The sequence below is a fragment of the Lepisosteus oculatus genome, chromosome 14 (genome assembly GCF_040954835.1).
Source record: "Lepisosteus oculatus isolate fLepOcu1 chromosome 14, fLepOcu1.hap2, whole genome shotgun sequence".
Taxonomy (NCBI): Eukaryota; Metazoa; Chordata; class Actinopteri; order Semionotiformes; family Lepisosteidae; genus Lepisosteus; species Lepisosteus oculatus.
In genome coordinates, this window is record NC_090709.1 from 37,521,662 (window position 1) to 37,532,973 (window position 11,312).

The following is an 11,312-nucleotide window of genomic DNA, read 5'->3' on the forward strand; positions in this document are numbered from 1 at the left end:
CTTAATGTTTCCACTCAGCAGACAAACATATAGAAAAAAACAGCAGGCAGAAATGTTGTTTTGGTCTTCAGAGGTCAGAATTTTCAGTTTTAGGCCTGTCAGGGTCCTGGGAATGATGTGAAGACCTTGTTCTAGGTGACTACTAGCTTGGATACAAATCAGGGACAAATGGATCAATTAGAAAAAATTCGACATCATGTTTTGTGATTGACTGGACACAAAACTGGACCTGGAATGACATTTCACACCTGTAATAAAAAATCATGAAAATAATAACAATAAAAACCATTGGAATTGCTGAAAAAACCTTTAGACACTGCTAGAGAGCCTTTATCTGCTGTAAGGCAGTGAAAAACACCTCAGAGCTGCAGTCTGGTGTGAAAAAAGGAGCACTGATAAGAAACTGATCGATTACCCTTCTGAGTCAATGATTGACAGCTAGAAGGCGGGCGGAACACAGCCTGAGGCTTCCAGAGGAAGTCTCACCCCCTCAGGGCTCCGAATGGCTGGAAACACAGTGAATAACGGCGCTGTTGACCAATCAGATCGCTTGATCTCTGGCAGCCCTGCTTCAAACACGTACTACAGAGTCAATAGCGTGCAGGTGTGGAGATGAGCTGGTCTGGGTACTTTGGATATTTATCAGCTTCGGAATAAGGTAAAAACATGGGATATATATATTTTGCTGGGTTTTGCTTTTGCGGTCTGGCTTATTGATTGTGTTATAGATGCATATTGGAAGTTTGAAAGTGCCTCATCGGATAGAAAGTGACTTTGTGATCGATTATCTTGGTTTAAAAAAAAACGTTTTTTTTAAAGCTCCGGTTGTCCTTTTTCGATTGATAACATGGTTTTGTGGTTTTGTTGGTAAAAAACGATTAAAAATGAAAGGTAGATGTTGATTTCCCCCGCGGACGTGCACGACCACGCCGGGGACAGCACACGTGTGGCCCTGTGGGGGGTCCAATGCAATTTCTAAAATCGGTTTTGTGAAAAACGGTTTCTACACTTTTGGATTAGTTAAAGGTTTTCTGTAAAGGTTTTGTGGTTTTGGTGATGTGAAATAATGAAGTGAGATGGAACTTTTGAGGCAAAGCACGTCCAGCATTAATGGTACAAAGCGCTTAGTATCGACAGGTTTACACTGAATGACTGTGGGGCTTCAGGACATAGAGGGTAGTACTATTATTATAATTATTATTATGACTCACTGAAACTTTTGTCTTCAGTCCAATCACACCAGACAGCGCTGTGCATATTCAAAATAGACTTTATTGTCACGACAATAGCACAAGCCAGTTATATATCTATAAATAACAGCGCAGAATACGTTTATTTAGACATTGAAACAGTATTATACGGATATTACTGTATATATATATATGTGACACACAAAGAGAGTGCAGGATCAAGAATTCCTTGTGTTCCCTGTTCCTCCAAGCTGGAGGACCGGGGGAACATGCAGACTCTGCCCAGACAGACACAGAGCTCGGACAGGCAGAGACACAGAGAGAGTCCGGGAGACCTGTCTGTGAAGCTCTCCTGGACCTCAGGGGTCTCCCTCGGCACAGGTGACCTCATCACACCACACAGAGCAGCACAGCTCTGAGCACAGAAAGGGCCAGTTCATCCACCCCCACTCTCCCCTCAGGCAGAAGATACAGCACAGAGACAGGACACAGTTCTGAAGAGCACAGACTCGGGACACAACAGACTCAGGACACAGCACTGAAAAGCCCAGCGACAGTACAGCACAGACTCAGGACACAGCACTGAAGAGCACAGAGTGAGGACAGCACAGACTCAGGACACAGCGCTGAAGAGCCCAGCGTCAGGACAGCACAGACTCAGGACACAGCGCTGAAGAGCCCAGTGTCAGGACAGAACAGACTCAGGACACAGCGCTGAAGAGCCCAGCGTCAGGACAGCACAGACTCAGGACACAGCGCTGAAGAGCACAGAGTGAGGACAGCACAGACTCAGGACACAGCGCTGAAGAGCCCAGCGTCAGGACAGCACAGACTCAGGACACAGCGCTGAAGAGCACAGAGTGAGGACAGCACAGACTCAGGACACAGCGCTGAAGAGCCCAGCGTCAGGACAGCACAGACACAGGACACAGCGCTGAAGAGCACAGAGTGAGGACAGCACAGACTCAGGACACAGCGCTGAAGAGCCCAGTGTCAGGACAGCACAGACTCAGGACACAGCGCTGAAGAGCCCAGTGTCAGGACAGCACAGACTCAGGACAGGGCGCTGAAGAGTCCAGTCTTGGGTCAGGCGAAGACCCTCAGAGGAAACAGCCCCTCCATCATGCTGACCAGCAGCACAGCGGGGGCGACGGTGACCACCCAGAACACCGCGCTGGAGACGGGGTGGAGGAGGGGCGCTGCTCCGGACTTTGTTGTTGAGCTGGTGGGCACAGTGGTGGGGGGTATCACCTCCTTCACTGTGAGAGAAACACAAGGGTCCTGGTGAGCTAATAATAATAATAACTCCTTACACTTCTATAGCTCTTTTCTGGACTCTCCTCTCAGAGCTCTTTACAGGTCCTGGGGATCCCACTACCGCCACCAGTGTGCAGCCCCACCTGGGTGATGCTCCAGTCCTCTCCCCACACACCAGCTCTCAGTGGGGAGGAGAGCAGAGGGATGAAGCCAGTTCAGAGAGGGGGGTTATTAGGCCATGATGGATAAAGACCAGGGGGGTAATTTGGCCAGAACACTGGGGTAACACCCCTACTGTTCTCGAGAGACACCCTGGGATTGTTAATGACCACAGAGAGTCAGGACCTTGGTTTGACGTCTCATCCGCAGGACGGCACCTGTTTACAGTCCAGTGTCCCCGTCACTATACTGGGGCATCAGGACCCACACAGAGCGCAGGGTGAGAGCGCCCCCTGCCCCCTGCAGCAGCTTCAGTGTTTTCCCAGGAGTCTCCCCTCCAGGTACTGGCCAGGCTCACCCCTGCTGGGCTCCAGTAGGGCCGCCAGCTGGGAGCTGCAGGGTGATATTGCTGCTGGTTTCGAGAGGAGCTCGTTCCTCACTCTCAGAGAAACGCTGCCTCATCCCTCTGTCAGTGGAGCTCTACCTCTCTAACAACAGCTGGACACCTGGGCTGACAAGGAGCTGTGTCCTCCTGGCCTGCCCAGGGACTCGTCCCTCCCTGAGTCTCTCCTCAGTGCTGAGACTCCGAGCTGGAGAGCAGGGCAGGGCCGGAGCTCGCTGTGATACTGGGGCAGCTCTTCCTGCCCAATGAGAGAACTGCCCCCACTTTAACAAGCCCACCCCAGACCTGATGATGTGAGCTGAGGCCTGGGGCTCCAGGGGGAGGGAACAGACAGTCCTACAGGACGTCCTACAAGACCCCCAGTGCAGGGGAGTTGGCTCTCCAGGCACAGAGCCGAACTCACACCCAGGGACTTACGGCTCACGCTGATGGTGGTGGTGTTCAGAAGCATGAGGAATGTAGTGCTGTTGCTTATAACCGCTGTCCTCAGAACCTCGACGACTTCACTGTCCGTTGGAACGATCGTGGTGTTTGAGAAACTCAGCTCCCCGTCCACAGTGATGGATCCCTTCCTGCAGGGACGGAGACAGAGGTGTCAATGCAGGCGGGACACAGCCCACAGAGACGCTTTGACACCGAGAGAAACAGCAGATGTGACCCCCAGACTCACCCAAACTTTTTCACTTTGTATCCTCTGTAGGTGTCTGGATACCTCCTCCTGTAAACTTCATCAAACTGCAAGTGAAAAACAAAAGTTAGACATTTCCTAGACGTACAGATGCAGAACACGATTGAGACCCATTATTATTACAGTCCTGCAGTGCTGTCATGTGACTGTGTCTGTGTGCAGGAGCTCCCCCTGGTGGGCTGGTGAGGTACAGTACTGTGGTCCTGTCATGTGACTGTGTCTGTGTGCAGGAGCTCCCCCTGGTGGGCTGGTGAGGTACAGTCCTGCAGTGCTGTCTGTGACTGTTTGTGTGCAGGAGCTCCCCCTGGTGGGCTGGTGAGGTACTGTCCTGTCATGTGACTGTCTGTGTGCAGGAGCTCCCCCTGGTGGGCTGGTGAGGTACAGTCCTGTCATGTGACTGTGTCTGTGTTCAGGAGCTCCCCCTGGTGGGCTGGTGAGGTACAGTCCTGCAGTGCTGTCATGTGACTGTGTCTGTGTGCAGGAGCTCCCCCTGGTGGACAGGTGTGGTACAGCAGCCAGTCCCCATGTCAGACTCAGCCTGACACCCCCAACAAGCTGCGTTCAGTCACCCTGCTACCGGCCCGGCTCAGCCGATCCCACACTGAGGATCCATCAGGATCCCCGCTGGGAAGATCCTGCCTGCCTCTCTCTTGTCGTCGGAATTCTGTCCCTCCCCCTTTGTCCAGAATCTGGACAGAGTCACGGCAAGACCCGGCTGCAGGATTCTGGGCTGGACTAACCCTAACCTGCAGCTGGGAAAACCCGGAGTGGACTCATCTGCAGCCGGGCCCAGAGTGCCATGGGCGCAGGCTTACAGACGCCAACGTACACCCCCTTGCTCAGGAGCCGGCCTGAGCGCCGGTGCCCGGCGCCATCGGTCTCGGCGGCGTGAACCCGACCCACCTCGCTCGCCACCTGCGCTGCCAGCGCTAGGTACGCCGCTGACAAGCTGTCCAGCAGATCGTCTGTAAAAGTTTTGTCCAGGCTGCAGAAGAGCTGAATGATGGCGGTGTGTGTGACTGGGATCGTCGCCCTTGTCAGGGCTGTGGTGGTTGTTGCTCTAGTTGAAGGTGTCGTTGTCATTGTTGTTGTTCTTGTTGTTCTTGTTGTGGTGGTGGTGGTTGATGTGGGAAGTGTTGTTGTTCTTGTGGTGGTTGATGTGGGAGGTGTGGTTGTTCTTGTAGTGGTTGATGTGGGAGGTGTTGTTCTTGTTGTGGAAGTGGGAGGTGTGGTTGTTCTTGTTGTGGAAGTGGGAGGTGTTCTTATGGTGGTTGATCTGGGAGGTGTGGTTGTTCTCGATGTGGAAGTGGGAGGTGTTGTGGTGGTGGTGGTGGTTGATGTGGGAGTTGTTGTGGTTGTTGTGGAAGTGGGAGGCTCAGTTGTAGTTGTGGAAGCTGTAGTTGTTGATATGGGAGGTGTTGTGATTGGTGTTGATGTGGGAGGTGTTGTGGGTGTTGTGGTTGTAGTGGGAGTTGTTGTGGTTGTTGTGGAAGTGGGAGGCTCAGTTGTAGTTGTGGAAGCTGTAGTTGTTGTAGTGGGAGGCTGAGTTGTAGTTGTTGTAGTGAGAGGTGTTGTGGTTCTTGTTGTAGTGTGGGGTGTGGTTGTTGTAGTGGGAGGCTCAGTTGTTGTAGCAGTTGTTGTAGTTGTAGTGGGAGCTTCTGTAGAAAACAGTGCTGTAAGGGAGAAAGAGAAAGATGAAAGACAATATCCAGCTCAGTTCACAAAAGAGCGCAGAGCACAGAGGCACAACGTTCCTGCGCAGGAGCTGTACACCAACCTCGGGGCAGAACGGAGCCGGAGAGCACGGGGAAGCTGAACGCGTTGTTCTCCGCCGACGTGTTCAGGGCCCAGACCACTTCCGCCGTCGTGGGCGCCGGGACTGTGAACACGGCGTCCAGGTCGACGATGACGGAGCCCGACCTGCAGGGGGAGAGGGCGAGGGGTGCGGGTGAGAGCTGTGCTCGTGGAGCGAGGAAGGGAGGGAGGGGGGGGTGAGGGGGCGACACTCACCTGAACCCGATCACCTCGGAGCGCAGGAAGGGCTTCCCGAACGCGGCCCGGAGAACGTGCTCCGTCTGCGGGGAGACAGGAGAGTCAGCACAGGGAACACAAGGAACACACCCCACCCTCAGACACTGCCGCAGTCCGGGGGGACCCCAGGAGAGAGAGAGAGAGTGGGGCAGAGCTGGTGGAACTCTGAGACGGGAGACACAGCTCAATCCTTCCAGCGTCTCGCCCGCCGTTGTGAAGGTAACGCTAGCGGTGCAGGAACAGCCCCTCTGAGACCCCTGCAGGACAAGCGCCCTGCGGAGGGTTCGAAAGTTTTAAGGGGCATCGAGGAGTGAGACGCACACGAGGTGTTATTTCAGTCACGGTGCCAGAGCGGCGCCTGGGTCTGACCCGTCCACAGGGAATGAGCTCCCGTTTCCTACTAGTTCATCAGCACTATTTCACTCAGTCCGTTCCGCCACAAGCAGGGAAACGCAGACGTACATACCTCACTGGTTATATTAGCCTTCATCTGTTTGTAAAGGCTGCTGGTCGGGTCCTTCAGATCTTGGGAGAAAAGTTGATCGATTCTGAACATGACAGCACGGGAGATCTCCAGGACAGCGGAGGTTGTAGTAGATGTAGAACCAGCTGTAGTTGTTGTAGTGGGAGACTCGGTTGTTGTAGTGGGAGGTGTGGTTGTTGTAGTGGGAAGTGTGGTTGTTGTAGTGGGAGGCTTGGTTGTTGTAGTGGGAGGTGTGGTTGTTATAGTGGGAGGTGTGGTTGTTGTGGATGGAGGCTCGGTTGTTGTAGTGGGAGGTGTAGTTGAAGTGGGAGGCTCGGTTGTTGTAGTGGGAGGTGTAGTTGTAGTGGGAACTGTGGTTGTTGTAGTGGGAGGCTCAGTTGTTGTAGTAGGAGGTGTGGTTGTTGTAGTGGGAAGCTCGGATGTTGTAGTGGGAGGTGTGGTTGTTGTGGTGGGAGGCTCAGTTGTAGTGGGAGGTGTAGTTGTTGTAGTGGGAGGTTCGGTTGTTGTAGTGGGAGGTGTATTTGTTGTAGTGGGAGGCTCGGTTGTTGTAGTGGGAGGTGTGGTTGTTGTAGTGGGAAGTGTGGTTGTTGTAGTGGGAGGCTTGGTTGTTGTAGTGGGAGGTGTGGTTGTTATAGTGGGAGGTGTGGTTGTTGTGGATGGAGGCTCGGTTGTTGTAGCGGGAGGTGTAGTTGAAGTGGGAGGCTCGGTTGTTGTAGTGGGAGGTGTAGTTGTTGTAGTGGGAAGTGTGGTTGTTGTAGTGGGAGGCTTGGTTGTTGTAGTGGGAGGTTCGGTTGTTGTAGTGGGAGGTGTAGTTGTAGTGGGAGGTGTAGTTGTTGTGGTAGTCGGCACGGTTGTTGTAGTGGGAGGCTCGGTTGTTGTAGTGGGAGTTGTAGTTGTAGTGGGAGGCTCGGTTGTTGTAGTGGGAGGTGTGGGTGTTGTAGTGGGAGGCTCGGTTGTTGTAGTGGGAGGTGTAGTTGTTGTGGTAGGCTCAGTTGTTGTAGTGGGAGGCTCGGTTGTTGTAGTGGGAGGTGTAGTTGTAGAAGGAGGCTCGATTGTTGTAGTGGGAGATGTGGTTGTTGTAGTGGGAGGCTCGGTTGTTTTAGTGGGAGGTGTAGTAGTAGTGGGAGGCGCAGTTGTTGTAGTGGGAGTAGTGGTTGTAGTGGGAGATGTAGTTGTTGTAGTGGGAGGCTCGGTTGTTGTAGTGGGAGGCTCGGTTGCTGTAGTGGGAGGCTCGGTTGCTGTAGTGGGAGGCTCGGTTGTTGTAGTGGGAGGTGTAGTAGTAGTGGGTAGCTCAGTTGTTGTAGTGGGAGGTGTGGTTATTATAGTGGGAAGCTCGGTTGTTGTAGTGGGAGGTGTGGTTGTTGTAGTGGGAAGCTCGGTTGTTGTAGTGGGAGGTGTGGTTGAAGTGGGAGGCTCGGTTGTTGTAGTGGGAGGCTCACTTGTTGTAGTGGGAGGTGTAGTAGTGGGACGCTCGGTTGTTGTAGAAGGAGGCTCAGTGGTTGTAGTGGGAGGTGTGGTTGTCGTGGGAGGTGTAGTAGTAGTGGGAGGCTCGGTTGTTGTAGTGGGAGGCTCGGTTGTTGTAGTGGGAGGTGTGGTTGTAGTGGGAGGCTCGGTTGTTGTAGTGGGAGGCTCACTTGTTGTAGTGGGAGGTGTAGTAGTGGGAGGCTCGGTTGTTGTAGTGGGAGGCTCGGTTGTTGTAGTGGGAGGTGTGGTTGTAGTGGGAGGCTTGGTTGATGTAGTGGGAGGCGTGGTTGTTGTAGTGGGAGGCATGGTTGTTGTAGTTGGTGGCTCGGTTGTTGTAGTGGGAGGCTCACTTGTTGTAGTGGGAGCTGTAGTAGTGGGACGCTCGGTTGTTGTAGTGGGAGGCTCAGTGGTTGTAGTGGGAGGTGTGGTTGTCGTGGGAGGTGTAGTAGTAGTGGGAGGCTCGGTTGTTGTAGTGGGAGGTGTAGTTGTAGTGGGAGGCTCGGTTGTTGTAGTGGGAGGCTCAGTTGTTGTAGTGGGAGGTGTGGTTGTTGTAGTGGGAGGAGTGGTTGTAGTGGGAGGCTCGGTTGTTGTAGTGGGAGGCTCGGTTGTTGTAGTGGGAGATGTGGTTGTTGTAGTGGGAGTAGTGGTTGTAGTGGGAGGCTCGGTTGTTGTAGTGGGGGGCTCGGTTGTTGAAGTGGGAGGTGTGGTTGTAGTGGGAGGCTCGGTTGTTGTAGTGGGAGGTGTGGTTGTAGTGGGAGGCTCAGTTGTTGTAGTGGGAGGTGTGGTTGTTGTAATGGGAGTAGTGGTTGCAGTGGGAGGCTCGGTTGTTGTAGTGGGAGGCTCGCTTGTTGTCGTGGGAGGTGTGGTTGATGTAGTGGGAGGCTCGCTTGTTGTAGTGGGAGGCTCGGTTGTATTGGGAGGCTTAGTGGTTGCAGTGGGAGGCTCGGTTGTTGTAGTGGGAGGCTCGGTTGTTGTAGTGGGAGGTGTGGTTGTAGTGGGAGGCTCGGTTGTTGTAGTTGGAGGTGTGGTTGTAGTGGGAGGCTCGGTTGTTGTAGTGGGAGGCGCGGTTGTTGTAGTGGGAGGTGTGGTTGTTGTAGTGGGAGGCTCGGTTGTTGTAGTGGGAGGTGTAGTTGTAGTGGGTGGCTCGGTTGTTGAAGTGGGAGGCTCACTTGTCGTAGTGGGAGGTGTAGTAGTAGTAGTGGGAGGCTCGGTTGTTGTAGTGAGAGGTGTGGTTGATGTAGTGAGAGGCTCGGTTGTTGTAGTGGGAGGTGTGGTTGTTGTAGTGGGAGGTGTGGTTGTTGTAGTGGGAGGCTCGGTTGTTGTAGTGGGAGGTTCGGTTGTTGAAGTGGGAGGTGTGGTTGTTGTAGTGGGAGGTGTGGTTGTTGTAGTGGGAGGCTCGGTTGTTGAAGTGGGAGGTTCGGTTGTTGAAGTGGGAGGTGTGGTTGTTGTAGTGGGAGGCTCGGTTGTTGTAGTGGGAGGTGTGGTTGTAGTGGGAGGCTCGGTTGTTGTAGGGGGAGGCTCGGTTGTTGTAGTGGGATGTGTGGTTGTTGTAGTGGGAGGTGTGGCTGTTGTAGTGGGAGGCTCGCTTGTTGTCATGGGAGGTGTGGTTGATGTAGTGGGAGGCTCGCTTGTTGTAGTGGGAGGTGTAGTAGTAGTGGGTGGCTCAGTTGTTGTAGTGGGAGGCTCGGTTGTTGTATTGGGAGGCTTAGTGGTTGTACTGGGAGGCTCGGTTGTTGTAGTGGGAGGCTCGGATGTTGTAGTGGGAGGCTCAGTTGTTGAAGTGGGAGGCTTGGTTGTTGTAGTGAGAGGTGTGGTTGTAGTGGGAGGTGTGGTTGTAGTGGGAGGCTCGGTTGTTGTAGTGGGTGGTGTGATTGTTGTAGTGGGAAGCTCGGTTGTTGTAGTGGGAGGTGTGGCTGTTGTAGTGGCAGGCTCGGTTGTTGTAGTGGGAGGTGAAGTTGTAGTGGGAGGCTCGGTTGTTGTAGTGGGAGGTGTAGTTGTAGTGGGAGGCTCAGTGGTTGTAGTGGGAGGCTCGGTTGTTGTAGTGGGAGGTGTGGTTGCTGTAGTGGGAGGCTCGGTTGCTGTAGTGGGAGGCTCGGTTGTAGTAGTGGGAGGTGTAGTAGTAGTGGGTGGCTCAGTTGTTGTAGTGGGAGGTGTGGTTATTATAGTGGGAAGCTCGGTTGTTGTAGTGGGAGGTGTGGTTGTTGTAGTGGGAAGCTCGGTTGTTGTAGTGGGAGGTGTGGTTGAAGTGGGAGGCTCGGTTGTTGTAGTGGGAGGCTCACTTGTTGTAGTGGGAGGTGTAGTAGTGGGAGGCTCGGTTGTTGTAGTGGGAGGCTCGGTTGTTGTAGTGGGAGGTGTGGTTGTAGTGGGAGGCTTGGTTGATGTAGTGGGAGGCGTGGTTGTTGTAGTGGGAGGCATGGTTGTTGTAGTTGGTGGCTCGGTTGTTGTAGTGGGAGGCTCACTTGTTGTAGTGGGAGCTGTAGTAGTGGGACGCTCGGTTGTTGTAGTGGGAGGCTCAGTGGTTGTAGTGGGAGGTGTGGTTGTCGTGGGAGGTGTAGTAGTAGTGGGAGGCTCGGTTGTTGTAGTGGGAGGCTCGGTTGTTGTAGTGGGAGGTGTAGTTGTAGTGGGAGGCTCGGTTGTTGTAGTGGGAGGCTCAGTTGTTGTAGTGGGAGGTGTGGTTGTTGTAGTGGGAGTAGTGGTTGCAGTGGGAGGCTCGGTTGTTGTAGTGGGAGGCTCGGTTGTTGTAGTGGGAGGTGTGGTTGTAGTGGGAGGCTCGGTTGTTGTAGTTGGAGGTGTGGTTGTAGTGGGAGGCTCGGTTGTTGTAGTGGGAGGCGCGGTTGTTGTAGTGGGAGGCGTGGTTGTTGTAGTGGGAGGCTCGGTTGTTGTAGTGGGAGGTGTAGTTGTAGTGGGTGGCTCGGTTGTTGAAGTGGGAGGCTCACTTGTCGTAGTGGGAGGTGTAGTAGTAGTAGTGGGAGGCTCGGTTGTTGTAGTGAGAGGAGTAGTAGTAGTGGGAGGCTTAGTGGTTGTAGTGGGAGGCTCGCTTGCTGTAGTGGGAGGTGTGGTTGATGTAGTGAGAGGTTCGGTTGTTGTAGTGGGAGGTGTGGTTGTTGTAGTGGGAGGCTCGGTTGTTGTAGTGGGAGGCGCGGTTGTTGTAGTGGGAGGCGTGGTTGTTGTAGTGGGAGGCTCGGTTGTTGTAGTGGGAGGTGTAGTTGTAGTGGGTGGCTCGGTTGTTGAAGTGGGAGGCTCACTTGTCGTAGTGGGAGGTGTAGTAGTAGTAGTGGGAGGCTCGGTTGTTGTAGTGAGAGGAGTAGTAGTAGTGGGAGGCTTAGTGGTTGTAGTGGGAGGCTCGCTTGCTGTAGTGGGAGGTGTGGTTGATGTAGTGAGAGGTTCGGTTGTTGTAGTGGGAGGTGTGGTTGTAGTGGGAGGCTCGGTTGTTGTAGGGGGAGGCTCGGTTGTTGTAGTGGGATGTGTGGTTGTTGTAGTGGGAGGTGTGGTAGTGGGAGGCTCGCTTGTTGTCATGGGAGGTGTGGTTGATGTAGTGGGAGGCTCGCTTGTTGTAGTGGGAGGTGTAGTAGTAGTGGGAGGCTCGGTTGTTGTATTGGGAGGCTTAGTGGTTGTACTGGGAGGCTCGGTTGTTGT

At 53.7% G+C, this 11,312-nt stretch overlaps 1 protein-coding gene across 1 annotated transcript; it reads right to left on the bottom strand.

The window, feature by feature from the left end:
• Window positions 1-1,265: 1,265 nt before the first annotated feature.
• Window positions 1,266-11,183, bottom strand: LOC138242599 (mucin-2-like; the record flags this gene model as incomplete). The annotated part of the gene is made up of 9 exons (XM_069198140.1): window positions 1,266-2,449; window positions 3,427-3,581; window positions 3,680-3,744; window positions 4,601-5,370; window positions 5,475-5,617; window positions 5,708-5,772; window positions 6,195-8,413; window positions 9,308-10,330; window positions 10,613-11,183. Coding segments are annotated over 9 exons (5,184 nt in total), but the record flags the coding sequence as incomplete, so codon positions are not given.
• Between the last annotated feature and the right edge of the window lie 129 nt (window positions 11,184-11,312).